The following is a 17,145-nucleotide window of genomic DNA, read 5'->3' as shown; positions in this document are numbered from 1 at the left end:
GCCTTTGTACAGTCACATAAATTCTGCAATTCTTTCTCCTTGTTTCTTAGATTTTTACTTAATTTAGGTGACTTCTTGGCTTGCCAATGTCGGATACAAGAAGTATTTCACCGTAAGTAGCCTTAATGTTTCTCTGTTGCAATTGTTTCCATTTTTAAGAGTTTTAGCGTAGCTTATTCCCAACAGGTTTAAAAGTTTTAAACTTTCCCCATAAAGCAATTTGAGAAGCTACCCTGCTTCCCCCAACTTAACCCATTTGATGGAAAGATCACAAATTTAGTCAAAGCTACCAGAGCTTCCCATTTTAGGCACTAAAATCAGGACTGTGGATCAGTTGCTCTGTAAGTTCTTACCTTGTGGGCCAGTTTTTAAAGTCATGGGAACCCAAGTACGTGGGATGTGCTTGCAGACTGGGGCCCTGTCTTTTTTGTATTAATCATCAACAAAGAAAAACATGTAAAGTAGTAGGAAATACACATCACATACATGCATAAAACCTATCAGCTGCAATAACGGAGACAAGTACCACTTTTTCTGGGTGGGGTTGAATCAAACTGGAGTGTCAAAAGCATCCTTTCATATGAATTGTTAATTATTGTTTATATGTAAAAACACAGCTGCACAAATCCACCTACCTAGCAAAAAGGTAGGCTTTACATGCAGGTACTAATTAGGCTGACCTTGCCATCAATAGAGAGAAAAAAGTGCCTTCCTGAGGTCAGTTACCTGATATTAGTGTCCAACATGTGTGGTATAAATTGCTCTGGAGGTGTGGCTCACACACATCTGCCTTAGAAGGAGCTTAGAGTATTATTTTGGATGAAAAATAAAACCTTTCAATGTCTAAAACTATTGAGTCCTCTCCCATTCAAATCTAGGTGTAGCACCACTCCCCTGGCCATCACAGTTTCACAGAAAACGCACAAACAGGATAAATGGAAAGCTTTTCCTTTCCTTGAAACCATTCTCTCACCCATGTGGGTGAGGTGTGATGTGGGACCCCTGAGGCATTTCTGAGTGTATGAGAACAAGTGTAGTAAGTTAGGCACTGCTGTGATGAATGTCCCTTAAAATACAAGTCAAGCCATTTTATTATTCTTCCTTAGGACTCTTAAGTGGCATCTCATGGAGTTAAATGATCAAGCTAATTTTAAGACTTCCTAATAAATAATAAGTTTTATCTAATAAAGGTATCAAGGAATGAAAAAAAAAACAACAAACCCAAACCAACAAAACCTACCAGTAAGGGAATGATGAATATATTTAATCTTTTTCTTTTCCTTATATTTTTCTGCCATTTGTTTCTTCTGAGCTCAGCTGGTGTATAAAAGGAGTTAATGATGATAATGAGCTTACATTTACTGTGCCTTTCTTCCTGAAGGGTCCCAAAGGGCATTACAAACAGATATGATAAATTCACTGCTTCTTCTTAAAGGATACTGAGGAATATTGCTTCTGGCTTTCATAAGGAAGGAGTAGACAGCAGTTAGCAGACATATTGCCCTTCTGCGTACTTCTGTAAGAAATGTGGATCACGAAGAAGAAGGTTAAGCAGTGTTTGGTTTACATCACTGGTCCTTTAATGGTGAGATAAGAACCAAGTCATGCATAGATTTTCCGGTGCCAGCACTTCACCTGCTTTATAATAGAGAAAATTGATTTCTAAACACAAAAATAGTCTTGTAAATTATTATTCTCTGCTTACATTTTGTTACATTTCGCGTACTTCATTAAGTATTTGGCTTGTTACAAAGAATAGCACATGCAAAAAAATTGGATTTTGTAGCTTGTAGCCATTTAACCACCCTGCCTGGAATGGAGGAGCTTGTTGTATTTATATGAGCATGATGGAAGTGTTCTGGGCTTTTGTCTTGCTAAAGCATTTACATCAAAGGGAATCAGAGGAATGATGCTTCCTAGAGGTTTCTTATGTCACTGAGTAGATTTGTGTAGAGTTAGGTGTATCTGCAACCTTACCATAACTGCCTAATTCTACCAGTCTAAAAAGGTCCTCTTTTGCTGCCTTTAAAAACAGTTAATTTGCCAGTATGATAGTCCCCTGTTTACTGTTGCTGCCTTGTTAGATGCTGAAAGTGTCTGAAGGTTGCGTTTTCCCAGTTTCTTTGGTCTCAAATATTTCAGTGAAATTTTGCTTCAGTCCACATAATTTCTGAGTTTGGTTTGGGTTTTTTTGGGGGGGAGGGCAGGGAGGGGGGTGGTTGTTTTTTGTGGAGGAAGGGAGGTGGTGCATATGTCCTGTGTCTTTCAAATAATTTTGTACTTCTTATGGTAAGATATTCTTTTAGGATAAAGCTCCTACTCGATCATGTTCTGATATAGCCTCCAGTTCATTCAGGCTGTCACAACTCACAGTGTACTTCTCTTCTAAAGGACTTGTACGTGTTTTGACAGTCTTTCTACCAATTCATGCATCAGCCTAGAAATAGACTCACAAACCACAAGCAGACATTTATAACACATTAAAAAAAACCCACAAAACACCAAAAAACAAAAGCATTTTTCTCTGTTAGATGAGGGAACTGAAATTCAAGAGATCTTTTTTGCAGCCAAAATCTATAAAAAGAAAACCAATAAATATGTTCCTACATGAAAAAGAAATATAAAATGATGACATTTGAAAGGTTTCCAAATACATCCATTCTTTTTTGTTGGTCTTCGGTGACATTTCAACTATCATAAAGAAATCAATAGTCTTTCAATGCCTGCAATGTTGTTTGACATCTCCAGTATTCATTATCTGAATGAGTCATGTTTTTAGCCTGAACATGTTACTGTATTACAGCAAGAAGGGATTATTGCTGTCCTTTTTACCTCTTGTGAGGGTTCATATTCAACAGTTTGTCAATGAAGAGGAAAAAGAGTGTATTTCCCAAAATAACTTCTGTTCTTTTTTGGTTTTCAACTATGGTGAGCTCAGCTACCTTATGCCCCACTTTCCTCCCTTGTTTAGGCAAATATAAAAAGACAACACTTTTCCTACAGAAAAAAAGACTGATTTGTTTATATTGTCTTCTTACATCTCACAGAATTACAGAATCATTTAGGTTGGAAAAGACCTTTAAGATCACTGAGTCCAAACGTTAACCCAGGACTGCCAAGTCCACACTAAACTGTGTCCCTAAGTGCCACATCTACACATCTTTTGAATACCTCCAGGGATGGTGACTCAACAACCAACTTGCCTGGGCAGCCTGTTCCAGTGCTTTACAACCATTTCAGTGAAGAATTTTTTTTCCTAATATCCAATCTGAACCTCCCCTGGTGCAACTTACTGGGTTTGGATGTGTATTACCTTGTCATAGAACTCTGAGTTTAGAGAGAGCTTAATCTCTGTCATGTGGCATCATTTTTATTTCAGACAGACCAAAACCTTGTAATCAATGGAAGGACTTCTGTTGTTGAATTCAGTTGCTTATATACCTGGGTCAGGCTCTGTAATAATAAATAAAAATTGAAAAGTTTGAAATTGAAATTAAGGAAGGAATTAAAAGTTTAACAATAAAATTGGGAATTTTTTGTCGTTGCTATTCTCATTCTGCATGTATTGATGTCCATTAGGAAAGTTTATGATGGCTCCTGAGTATAGATTGCTGTTTCTGTCTAGTTTCACATTTTAAATTATAGTACTTTTCCTTTTAACCTTTCTCTTTTGCTGAAGTTTTTCTGTTTTAAATGGTAAGCATCAGTGCTCATATCACATAGTGCAAATATATTTAAGTTATCCTTATTTTGAAAGACAAGTACCAGCAACCATTCTGTTACTATTAGTAATAAAAAGAGAAATTATCTATGTTGCACAGAAAACTAAAATGTGGTTGATACTTGCATTGCTGCTTTTCTGCCCTATTTTATCTAAAAGGCAGAGCAATATCTTCTCTAACAACATCAGTCATTGGAAAGAGAAGTCATCAATTATTTTTTTTTAAGGTGAGTTATTTGGGCAATAAGTTGTGTTTATATCAGGGGTCCTCAAACTTTTTAACCAGGGGGCCGGCGCACAGATGAAGCGGCAGGCAGCCATCTGCGGCTGCTTGGTTCCCCCCCCAACCCCCGGCGGGGGGGTCTGTAAATACCGGGGGCCGGATTGAGGACCCTGGGGGGCCGTATCCAGCCCGCGGGCCGTAGTTTGAGGACCCCTGGTTTATATGATGTGGAGCTGTGGGAAAGACTATTATTAGTGAGTATCCTTGACAGACCACAGGTTAAGACAATGACGGTGAAGCCTTGTGAGCCATGTCCCTCTGCATCAGATCATTTCAGTCTCTCATGTTAGCATCATCCCATTTTACATGTGATCATATTCACAACTTTCTGTGCAGAAAGTACTCAAACAGATGAAAAGTTGCAATAATCCACTAGAGATGAGATGCAAAGATGACTTCTTTTTCCTTTGCCTGGCTATGAAATTCAGATTGGGAAAAAACCCAAGCAACCAACCTTTCCTTTTTAAAAGTTTATCCAAACTTTTCACTCTGTAATCAGTAAGAAATGTAGAAGGGCAATAAGAGTTTTATGGACACAGGTTAAACCTTTGCAGACTTATAAAATGGTAGCTGGTGTCACCTTTCAACCTAACAGTGATTTTTTGAAAGTTTCCACCATGGTGAAATTCTTTTGATCATTACATTTCAGAGAATTCTTAGATTATTTGGTTGGTTGGTTGGTTGGTTTTAGGGGTGGTGGTTTTTTGCTAGCTGTTTTATGCAAAATATTTTTTTCCTATATTTACTAGAGTCCTTTTACCTCCCCCATGCAGGAAAATGGCCATGATCCTTCTCATTTTCTTGATCTCCAAGTCTGACTATTTCAATTCATTTGGATTGGAGCCATAAACCCTAAAAAGTACAAACTAGTACTCAGAGCTTCAAGTCAGACTCTCTGTGTGATACAGATAACCATCAGGAACGTTGCTCCAGTTAATCACTACTTGCTCCAGTTTGTTATTTAATGCAAAAGCAAAGTTCAAGGAAAATTAAGACCTGAACTGTGGTGACTTCTAAGTCGTGGTCCATGAATGAACTAAGGAAGATCTGTGAGGCCATAGCAAAGGTTTCACAACTAGCATGGACAACCTGATGGAAGAATAAAAGCTCCACCATTTCCAGTTGAAACTGCTGAGAAATTCCAGAGTTGGCAATAGTTTGTAGATCCAAAAAGTTTTTGAAGTACTGCTGTCCTTGGGATGGCCCTGGTTGTCCAGCATAGCACCACCTCCACCAACTCCACCTGCAGTCCAGCCCGGACTGGGCAATAAGATGTATCCCAGGGTGGCAGAGGCAGTCGAATGACATCTCAGTTGCTTTTAAGCAACAGTGCAGCTATAAGGAGAAATGAAAATGTGGGGAAGGGGAGCTGAGAAAGATTCTGTGAAGGACAAAGTGGGACAGGAGTCAAGAATGCTGACAGAAAAAAAGTCATGAGTAAGAAAGAAGGGATTCTCTTGAGAGAATATGAGGAAGAGAAGAACAGTTTAGGAGAGCCTATAGTGTAGAGGCTGCATCATGCCGTGAAAGCATGGAGCAGACAACTTGAGGTTATTTGTCCCTAGACCCTGTTGTTACCTGCCAGTGTTGTCGTTCCAATCTCTCTCTTCTGTGAGCATCTCACGATTTTTCTCTGGTTTGGAATGCTAAAACGTATTTAATTGTAAACACTTCAAACCTACATTTGCTCCATGCACAGAGGATTTTCTCCCTTCCTGTGCCACGTTAAACTACTGAACATGCAACCCAAACATACATTAGCTTTTGTGTCCAACAAAATGCACTCAAACCCTCATATGTATGCTGCCCTTCGTTCCTAAGGGTAAGCGTAAGCCATTGCTTTGGCTATACAAGATACTTGTTTTTCTGCTGTGATCTGTCCCTTCCCCAGTGCAGTAGCTTGCTGCTGTCTTTTTACTTTTTTTTTTTTTTTTCCTCCTAAAGTTAGGCGTTTTCTGCCACTTCAATGTTACTCCAACTGTAGTTTCATCTGCAGAGCTCATTTACGTGCCGTTTACCTTTTCTTCTGGCTTATTAATGAAGTTATTAAAACAAGAAACAACTTTACACCTTGCAGTAGATCCCATTGCTTGCTTGCCCCACAACTTAGTGCGACCCACTGCCATTTCTCATCAGCCAGTGTTTATGATCCTTCAACCGGTTTTCAATTTACATGACAGTGCTTCCGTCCAAAGTAATTTGAATTCATTTTGGGAGATTTAGTGAGACACTGTATTAAATCCTTTATTAAAATCATGCTGTGTATCTTTTCATCCAGGATTTCTGCAGTTCTATCAAAAAAGCAATCACGTTTCCTTGGCGCGACATGTTTCTTATGAACCCATGCTGCTTATTGCTTATTGTTCCATTATCCTTTGGATGTTTAGAGGACTGTTTTGGGGCTGGGTTTTTTTTCCGTTTATTTTCTTTTTCCCCTCAGCAATTGTTCTGTTCTGTTGCATTACAGAATATGTCTGAAAATAGACTCCTTGTTTAATAAACTACTCTTCTTCCCTTTATTGATGTTCGAAGCTATACCTGCTGTGCTATATGACTCTTCAGAAATAATTTTTGAGGGCTTAGTATTTTCAGTGTGTACTCAGGGATGCCTTTTACCTGGACTAATTGGCTGGATACAACTGTTTTTCTTACTTGTGTGCTGTCAATGTCAATTTTTTATTCCTTCTTTTCTGCCAAACCTTCTGCTTTCAATAAAAACAAATAATAAATACATGTATCTGGGAATCATGAGTTTTCTCCACCTCTCTGCTACCAATGTAGCCCTACTATTGGACCATGTTTGCATTTATTTTATATCTTTTATAAATCCCCTTTGGTATCATTAACTCGTTCTTGGCTTTATCCTGAAAGCCATTGAGCACTTTGACCATGGTATAACAAATTTGTAAGAATATATTTACTTTTCATCACTGAAGTCATCATGCAGCTCTTTTGGATAGTATTTATACATTCAGGTTAAGCATGAGATTTTATGCTTTGGTGTTGCTTATAGAAGTCATCTTCTACAGTTCATCTTTTCCCTGAATACTAGCCCACTCTGTATATTTTGTTTGCTTTCTTCTTCATGTGTAAATATATCACCCTGTGGGAGAAGAGTTATTTAAAGCTGTATGATATATTTTGTACACATTCTCCCTTTCATATCATGTTTGTTCTCAGTTAAGCACAGGTCCAGAGTATGGTAAAATAGATGAGAATATTCTATTTCACTGCAATGCATTTGGATCACACCCTTAGTTGTCAAATCTCCCATTTTGTTTTAGTTTGGGGTCCTCTTTTCTATTTTTTTATTTTGGTTTGGTTTTTTCTTCTCTTTTATTTTATCCTCTCTCCCACTTCTATATCCCATGATAAATTGATAGCTTCTGAAGGTTAACAATGAATAGGGAGATCTACTAACTGCATCTCAGCAGCTGGAGGGTTAATTTTTGTGCATTTTCATGTTATGCTGTTGTAAGGGACATATCCCCTGCCTCTTTTAACGTAGCTTTACTTTCCATATTGACATAATTTTCCATATTTTTTTTAAAGACTGAAATTCTTGCCTTCTATAGCATTGTTCCAGTTTGCCAGCATCTCTTAATAAGGGCATACTATAAAGTCACTGATAATGTCAGCATGTCATTGAAAAGAAGAGGCAGTCAGGGACACCAGCTCTTCTGTCACTGGTCTTATGAATCACAGATGTCCTGGACCACACAAGGCTTCTGAGGGCATGGGTAAGAGCTGCTTGTGGTCACGTTATATTAAGCTGTGCTTTTTCTTCCTAAATAGAATCAGCTCTCATGTCTGTTGAGGTGAAAACCTCAGCTTGCTGCGTGACCTACTATATTCTTCCCTTAAAATCATCGGTGAATATGCCCTCATTTAAGCAAGCACCTTTGTTACCAGAATGTCTCTGTCAAATGAAATACAAAAAGGAGGCACTTGTTAGCTGTGCCCATTAATGAATTCCAGGACACTTTTTACAAGACTGAAGATATCTTGGCATGGAGAGTGCGGTCATTTCCCTTACCAGAAATGTTATCACTTGAGTGGTGGGTGAATTACTTGTACAGTGGGACAAATTTTTGGCTGTGGCTGTTTTTTCCTAATCAGCCCAGCAAAGATACAGGCACAGAGCTAAAGTAAATTGCCTTTTAGCTACTTTGATTCTAAAGCTTCTAAAAACTGCTTTGGGGTTTAGGGATGCTCACAGAAATAGTGCTTGGGACTGCTATCTGCAGCCCTCTTTCCTCCTGAGGGATGTTACGGAGCCATCTTAGATGGCATTTGGCAATCAGCAAGTTCCTTAAATCAGAAAAATCTCACTTGCCTTGTTTTAGCTGCTTTTTAATAGGTGTACTTCGTACCATAAAAGGACCAGAAAAAAGGTCAAGGGTCCAGTTTAGTTGCTGTAAAGGGCTTTAGAGATGTGTTATTGACCTCCAGAATAAATTAATTCCTCGGGAGCTTGAACAACAGAGAAAGCTGTATGTTTTCCAGAAGGAAAATATATTATTGACTGTAGGAGGTGATTAAAATTGTTTTAAAAAATAATAATTCAAAATCCCCCAAATACTCTGGAATCGCTTTGAAAGAAAGGTAATGACATTTATTTTTCTCTCTAGTTTTACTTGCAGACTACAAGTTAAGAATTATCATAGTCTAATCACAAATTCAATGTTACCTGTTTTGATATCCTCAGTTTTTTGCTCTTAGCAGCCACTGTCAAACTGTAATTCATTCGGGTGCTGGCAAAATGTTAGCTTACTGTACAGGGAAACATGCATTTCATGTGAAACATGCATGTATCATATATCCTGAGCGTGGCTGAATTGTACCTCGCTGTGAGCTAAGGCTGCCATCACGTCCCCTCCAAGATTTCAAAGGTAAGGGACAGGAGGAGTGATTTATGTAAATAATTTTAAAAATATATTTAATTAATATTTTAAATAGGAAAGGGACGTGCTTTTATGTTCATGAAGATCCTTCCTTCTGCTTTGGAGACTAAGCCACTTTCAAAAGCATTTCTAATTCAGCTTGAGTCACCCACTTAAGCGCTGCTTAAAATGAAGGCCTGCTCATTCTAACCTGTTGCAGGGAAGGCTCTAGCTGGAGCCAGGACACAGAGCAGGACCCAGCCTGCTAGTGTGAGAATCCTGCCTTAAAATCGTAGAAACATTGAATTATTGAATCATTTAGGCTTGAAAAGACCCTTAAGATCATCAAGTACAACCATTAGCCCAGCACTGCCAAGTCGTCCACTAAACCATGTCCCTAAGCACCACATCTACACCTCTGTTTACTACCTCCAGGGATAGTGATTCCACCACCTCCCTGGTCAGCCTCTTCCAATGCTTGACCACCCTTTTCCATGAAGACATTTCTCCTAAGATCCAGTCTAAACCTCCCCTAACACAACTCGAGGCCATTTCCTCTTATCCTGTTGCGTCTTACTTGAGAGAGACTGATGGTCCACCTCACTATAAGCTCCTCTTTCAGGCAGTTGTAGAGCATGGTACAGTATCTTCTCAGCCTTCTGTTTTTTTTACTCCAGACTAAACAACCCCAGTTCCCTCAGCCGCTCCACATAAGACCCTTCCCCAGCTTCGTTGCCCTTCTCTGGACACGCTCCAGCTCCTCGGTGTCTTCATTGTAGTGAGGGGCCCAGAACTGAACACAGTATTTGAAGTGCAGCCTCACCAGTGACAAGTACAGGGGGACAATCACTTCCCCCGTCCTGCTGGCCACACTATCTCTGATACAAGCCCAGATACTATTTGCCTTCTTGGCCACCTGGGCACACTGCTGGCTCAATATTCAACCAGTTGTCAACTGACACCCCCAGGTCCTTTTCCGCCAGGCAGCTCTCCAGCCACTCTGCCCCAAGCCTGTATTGTTGCATGGCACTGTTGTGACCCATGTGCAGGACTCGGCACTTCTCCTTGTTGAACCTCGTACGCTGGGCCTTGGCCCATCGATGCAGCCTGCCCAGATCCCTCTGCAATACCTTCCTGCCCTCAAGCACATCAACACTCCCATCCAGTTTAGTGTCATCTGCAAACTTACTGAGTGTGCACTCAATCCCCTCGTCCAGACCATGGATAAAGAGTTCAGGCAGGACTGGCCCCAACACTGAGCCCTGGGGAACACCACTTATGACCATCTTCCAACTGGATTTAACTCCATTGACCACCACTCTTTCAGCTTGACCTTCCAGACAGTTTTTTACCCAGTGAAGCATATGCCCATCCAAGCCACGAGCAGCCAGTTTCTCCAGGAGAATGCTGTGGGAAATGGTGTCAAAGGCTAAGCTGTGCTAAAAGTAGATAGCGTCCACAGCCTTTCCCTCATCCGCTGAGTGGGTCACCTTGCCATAGAAGGAGATCAGGTTTGTCAGTCAGGACCTGCCTTTCACGACCCCATGCTGGCTGGGCCTGATCCCCTGGTTGCCCTGCACGTGCTACATGATGGCGCTCAGGATGACCTGCTCCATAACCTTCCTTTGCACTGAGGTCAGGCTGACAGGCCTGTAGTTCCCCAGATCCTCCTTCTGGTCCTTCTTGTAGATGGGCATCACATTGGCTAACCTCCAGCCAACTGGGATCTCCCTGGTTAGCCGGGGCTGCTGGCAGATGACTGGGATGTGGCTTGGTGAGCGCTCCTGCCAGCTCCATCAGTACTATTGGGTGGATCCTGTCTGGCTCCATAGACTTGTGTGTGTCTAGGTGGTGTGGCAGGTCACTGACCATTTCCCCTTGGACTATGGGGGTTTCGTTCTACTCCCCATCCCTGTCTTCCAGCTCAGGTGTCCGGGTACCCAGAGGAAACTGGTCTTACTATTAAAGACTGAGGCAAAGAAGGCATTAAGTACCTCAGCCTTTTCCTCATCCCTTGTCACTGGGTTTCCCTCCACGTCCAGTAAAGGATGGAGATTCTCCTTAGCCCTCCTTTTGTTGTTAATGTATTTGTAAAACATTTTTTATCATCTTGTACAGCAGTAGCCAGATTAAGTTCTAGTTGGTTCTAATTAATTTCTTATTACTAATTAATTACTAATAAATTAATATATTAAGTTCTAATTTTCTTCCTGCATAACCTCACAATATCCTTGTAGTTCTTCTGAGTTGCCTGCTGCTTCTCCAAAGGTCAGAAACTTTCATTTTCTCTGAGTTCCAGCCAAAGCTCTCTGTTCAGCCAGGTCAGCCATCTTCCGTGCCAGCTCGTCTTTTGGCACATGGGGACGGCCTGATCCTGTGCCTTAAAGATTTCCTTCTTGAACACTGTCCAGCCTCCCTGGACCACCTCCCAAGGGACTCTGTCAAGGATTCTCCTAAACAGGCGAAAATCTGCCCTGTGGAAGTCCAAGGCAGCAGTTCTGCTGACCCCCTTCCTTAGTTTTCCAAGAATTAAAAACTCTTATCATGTTGTGGTCACTATGCCCAACATGACCTCCAACCATCATATCACCCACTGGTCCTTCTCTGTTCACAAAGAGCAGGTCCAGCAGGGCAACACCCCTCGCTGGCCCACTGACCAGCTGTGTCAGGACATTATCTTCCACACACTCCGAGAACCTTCAAGACTGTTTCCTCTCTGCTGGAGCCAGGAAACCAAGCACAACCCAAGATGCCAGCTTGTTAGTGTAAGAATCTTGCCTTCAATGAAGTCTTCGGATTAATGACTTCAGACAGACAGATGTGAGACTTGGAGGCCATGTGTGGGGGAAGGCGTTTCTTGTTGGAGATTCCTAGTGTTCTTGGTGGGAAGAGTAGCTTTATACCCTGAAAAATACAGGGTGGTGACTGAGTAATTGTGAAGGAAGACTGGCAAAATGGAAGGAAAATATAATTATTGCATGTATCTTTGTGCTGGGAAGCAATGCACATCAGCTACTCTGAGTCGAATCAAGGAAACCCTGTGCTTTCTGTATAAATCTTAAGCTAAAATTAGTTTCCAACATCTGAATACAGTAATGTTACCAATGCATCATTGCTAATGGAAGTAATTTGAGTTTCTCGTGAGCCATCACTGCAGGAGAACTGATTTCTTTAGTGAAGAAGATTTTATAAAACACCAGATCTGTCATAGCAAATCCATCAATCCCCTGCACACTAACTTTCCTGCTATACTATCAAAAATAAATAATATCAAACAAAATCTAAACATCTTCATTTTTCATCAAGCAATTCTAAATTAGGGGATACCCTCTGGAGCACAAGTCACAGTATGTGCACTTTACAATAAAATGTTTACATGTTCTGTAACATCTGTATAGTACAAGAGAGTGTAATCTGGACTAGCATTTGGAATGCCAATTGTGCACATAGAAGAGCAAACAGAAATGTTACACAGTATTTCATAGACTGTCTATAAAATTATTATGGGAATATAAAAATGCATAACACTGATATCCTGAAATCTGTATGATATATTTTTGTACTGTTTGCATAGTCCAGTTTAATATTAATTGCATTTTTAAAATGCTCTATGTTGTGAATGCACATATGCACACATACAGCTCCACACAAACTCTGTCATACACTTATTAAAGTGTATATGTCACACTTTCTATTTTGTGTTGTATGTTAATGTTAAAACCAAGAAACTCGAGGCATATTTTCAGTCTGAAATCATAACACTGGGAATGGATAAATGGTAACAGATGTGATGTGGAAGGAATTTTATTCTGGAAGGCTGTCATAACAGAATTAAGCTATCCAGCTGACTTCATATTCAATGGTAGAAACTTTCAGCAGTGGGTGGTGTATGAGCACAGAGGCATGCCAGTTCAGAGCTCAGCAAGTAGTTCTTAAATATAGCCAAACTAAAGCCTGGTAAAAGATTTAGAAATAATAAGCAGCAGCTGATGAAAAAAATTGCTGGGTGGACATAATGTGTCGCAATAGCCCATCACCTTGAGATACTGTACAGCTGCAACGATGTCAGCTGCCCTGTCAAGAGTCCTGCGATAGGGTCTTGGAATAATGGAAATGAATAAAAATAATAAAAAAGGCTCTGTTAGCATATGCAGTGTGGTGATAGGCTGGGGACTTTTGAGTACCCTCTTGAGGTGTGTGATCTCTGCCAAGAATATGGATCTTCTCAGGTTTGGGGATGAATGACTCCTGATGCATTCAGTTAGCAGTATCTTTCAAAATTTCCCATGGAGCAGGTCCTGTAGCTACAAAGCCAGAAAATATATCTTGCATCGTCAGCATAATGGTGATACTCTGTCCTGTGTTCGGTAATGATCTTACCAAGAGACTTCATATTTACAGCATGGGGAATGGGAAAGGAAAAGAGCCTTGGAGGGTGCCACATTTCAAATTCCCTAACTCTGACACATGATTACCCAGTAGAGTCAGTTAGCTCCCATTCTTTAGACGGCTGGGAAAGGAAGGGCGTTCTTATGTGTAAGACCTTGGGAGATACAAACTCAGCAGCTGGCTCTGAGACAGCTCTCTTAGTGTGCCCTTGAGAAAGTGCTTCAAGTGGCTACTATTTGGTTCTCTTTATTTACAAGAAGATCACTACTTCTGGTCTTGTAATTGGCTTGATATTTCTAGGCCTTTGGGTATGTGACTGGGTTGCAGCAAAACACCTGGAAAGTTTCAGACACATGATGTTCTAACGCTGTTTGGACTTGTGTGCACTACCAAGCTGCAGATAAGTGAGCGGTGAATAAGACTACTGGGGAACAGCTCTAGAAACACCAACCGTTTCCTCTGTTTGCTAAAATGAAAAATTACAGATTAGAAATACTATTTATTTTTAAAATCCAGGAATATCTAAATACTATACTTTTTTAGGGACGGAACAGGTAACAACTCCTATAATTAATGCTGCTTTTAAATTTAGTTCCAGAGTTTTTCTGTTTTCCTAGAAACTGGAAAAACTGAGTAGGATTTTTTGCTTCAGGCTGAATATTTAGGTTGTTTTCCTGGAAAGTTCCTGGGTAGAGTATTAAGGAAATGATCTATTGTTTTGATCGCTATGAAATACTGCCACCTGTTCCCTTAAGCAGAAGTTAATGTATTGCAAAAGGTCAGAGAAAGAGGAGGTTCCCTTTTATTGTTTCCCTGAAATGTTGTTCCACTTGAGCTGTTTTTTCTCCCTGCAAGATGCCTGGTGCACATCCTGCTTCCACTGCAGATGCTCCACCACTATGACCAAGCCACACAGATGCTGGCACCAGTGTTTGTGCACTGAACATTCACCATCCCAAGAGAACAGCACCAAATTGGGACTTTCTTTGAAACTGCTCATCCCAGTTGCTGGTGCCATGAAGATATATCTGGCTTCAGAGACAGTGAGCAAAAGGAAGGAAATTCCTTCTTCTAGCATTCACATTCTTACTAACCTCCCTACTTTAACCAGAGATCAGAAAAGAATCTCAGCATCAGAAAAGAAAAGAAGACAGGAGTTTTGCAGGGGAGGCACCTAGGGGTTGAGGAACTGCGTGGAAGGGGACGGGGGTGAGGATGAGGTTGAGAGAATGACAGGTCCTGAGGCTGGAGAAGGGAAATGTAGGAAAGGAGACTGGGAGCTGACAGATGAAAGAGGAGCTGGAGAAGGCCTTCATGGGATGGGAAGAGGCTGGACAAAAACCTCTAGAATCTGAAGTTGAGCTCAAGAATCCCAAATCTCAGCAGCCATTTGCTTTCCAAAACGCCGCTTTTGAACCCCATTTTAATGGGAAAGCTTTACAAAGGATAATGGCCTTCTACTGCTGCCACCCACCACCAAAGGCCAGAAAACTGTGCCAGGAAAGTGGTTATCTCCCACCAAGGGTCTATCAGAGGGATCTCCTTACTCTGAGCATTTTAATAACTTAAAATTACTGTGGACAGTGTTCAGAGAATTTAAATCTTGCATGGTCAGAAAATACTTGAATGAAGGCTACTTCCCCACTCTTAACTACCTATTGCCCGTGCATTATTGGGTTGCTTAACATATTTACAAGAATGGGGAGCAAAACTAACCAGGTTTATTTTGCCAGCAGCCTTCCATTTTTCTCAAAATTTCTGATCTAGATATTTGAAAATACCCTTTTCAAACTGCATGCATGCTTAAATGTGCACTTCCAGAAAGAGCAAACTACCTAAATGATGACTGCCTATCCATGAGTTTATCTGACCATATATCCCAACAGTCCATTTCTTATGCTAGGTTGCTTCTAGAGTTCAGAAGAAGAATCCTGACCTTTCTAGAAGAGACCCACTTTGGATAAGAGGTTTTTTTATAACAGTCATGTAGTCTTGCTGAAACTTACCAAACTTTGCCTGGCAGCAGCCACACGTATTCATATATTTCAGACTTCTGAAGCAACATTTGAAGTGAACTGTTTCTTTTAAGCATGAGTAAGATGGAGCTCAGTTTAGCGTACCTAGCTTCAGCCACGTTTTGGTTGGGCAAGGGCAAAATTTCTGATCAGGAAATTACGAGACCGTCAATTTTCAGACTTGCTTAAATCAAAACCTGTTCAACTGATTTTGCTTCAGCTTTCTGTACTTTCTCATTCAGACAGACCATGCAGATCTGAAACAGCAAGGGAGCTTGAGATAAAGCTCTGAACAATGCTGGAGACAAGCTTACAGAAAAGCCACATATCATAGTTAACAAGAAGAACTGTTACAACATACACAGTATGGTGTAGCATAAATGCAAAGCGTACTGGAGGAGCAAACACACCTATGCCGAATGGGCATATGTCCAGAAGGAAGTTAGGGCAGTGTAATTTATCATTTGCCATGCACAGACAGTCACATCAGCAAAGGATGGTAAAGAAGTGGGGTCAAGGCATCACTTCCAGTCACCAACACAGGAAAAGGGAGCTGGGTCACCAGGTGTAGAGAAGAAAAGAAAAATCTGCTGCAGTCCTGTGCAAAACTTAACCAAATCACAGGGGACAAATCAGAGCTCCTAAGTGTTAACCCATCCTGTGCCTAGGTGGCAACTCTGCATCCTCACTCTCTATTTAGCTCTTGAATTGCTCAAGAAAGGCACAAGTATTTATGTTAAAAAGGTTCACACAGAAAATGCTCCACTCAGAAATTATTCCAGCCAAAAAATATTTGTTCACAGATACAGAAGTATTCCAGAGGCAAACCTCCTCTTGTTTCGGATTATTTGCTATCAGTGCGTCAGTGGCAAGAGCTTGGTCTGGACTTCGACTGCACAAGAGGGAAGAGAGGAGCAAGAAGGGTTCTTGCCCCAAGAGCTTCTAGACCATGAATATATGCTGCATGCAGGCAGAGACATAACCCTGAGGAGTGACTGGCAGCTGTCTCAGAGCACCAGCTCTCACTAGAGGATCTCAGCCATGTGAGATGAGGGTCCATCGTCATTAGAGCCATGCACACACTGCAGAGGCAGCCTGCACCCTTCTCTCTTCCTGGTATAAAGGCAGGACCTTGAGGCACTGTATGCTCATGGCAGGGCTGCATTTGGAGTCCTCCCTGCCCACACACACATAGGGACACATGCTGTCTTGGGTATCCTGCCCCGATGTACTCTGTCAGGAAATTACTCCGTGTGTTCACCGGTAACGATAACCAAAGTCTCAGTCAACAAAGACAGGGGAGGAGGGGGATGCAGGTGAAATCAGAAGAGGTGATGCCAGTGAGCACTGCAGCACAGGTAACTTGTGGGATGTTCTGTGTACCCTGCTGAAGCAGCAAAAGCTCAGTTAGCAGCTTTCCCCAAAGAACTGGCAGCTCCTTTAAGCCTGTACCTGCCACATACAGCGAATACACACTGAAATGAATTCTGAGTCATATGAAATATAAGACCTTACCCCTTCTGAGAAAAATGCCTCTCCATATTAGCCATATATGCTGCTAAAGATATTTTTCTTAAGTCACTATGATTGGCATTCACAGTGAAAGAAAGGGGAGTGGTCTTGGCTGTCAGCATGAAGGAGAAGCAGCAGGACCTTGGCTGCAGCAAGAGGTGTTTAAAAATGCTAACATCTCCTACATCACTTTCCTGAAAAGATGTGCTTGATAAAACAATGGGAGCCCTGCTAGTATTTTACAGACCAACCTGTTAAATGAGTGAACACCCTATCAATCTAATACATTATTGTGGCTGAGTACCACCTTTTTATATATTTCTATCCACATGCCTAGAGTGC

General features: G+C 41.1%; 1 protein-coding gene across 5 annotated transcripts in view; it reads left to right on the top strand.

Annotated features, from left to right (window-relative positions):
- LOC130150621 (uncharacterized) overlaps nucleotides 1–17,145 on the top strand; it is a 34,732-nt gene that overhangs the window by 1,581 nt on the left and 16,006 nt on the right. For 2 of the 5 annotated variants that reach the window (XR_008822301.1, XM_056341752.1), the window contains exon 2: nucleotides 51–112. The exons of 2 other annotated variants lie outside the window; for them this stretch is intronic. Coding sequence is in view for 1 of the 3 variants with exons in the window: in XM_056341752.1 (XP_056197727.1) it covers nucleotides 51–112 (62 nt within the window). In the remaining 2 variants the exon portion in view is untranslated. Of the gene's footprint in view, nucleotides 1–50; nucleotides 113–3,047; nucleotides 7,472–17,145 lie in introns of those variants that run through there. One more of the 5 variants, XR_008822300.1, reaches the window with a different exon arrangement.

The sequence above is a fragment of the Falco biarmicus genome, chromosome 5 (genome assembly GCF_023638135.1).
Source record: "Falco biarmicus isolate bFalBia1 chromosome 5, bFalBia1.pri, whole genome shotgun sequence".
Classification (NCBI taxonomy): Eukaryota; Metazoa; Chordata; class Aves; order Falconiformes; family Falconidae; genus Falco; species Falco biarmicus.
Note: the sequence above shows the minus strand (reverse complement) of the source record. Positions and strands in the feature narration are given on the sequence as shown.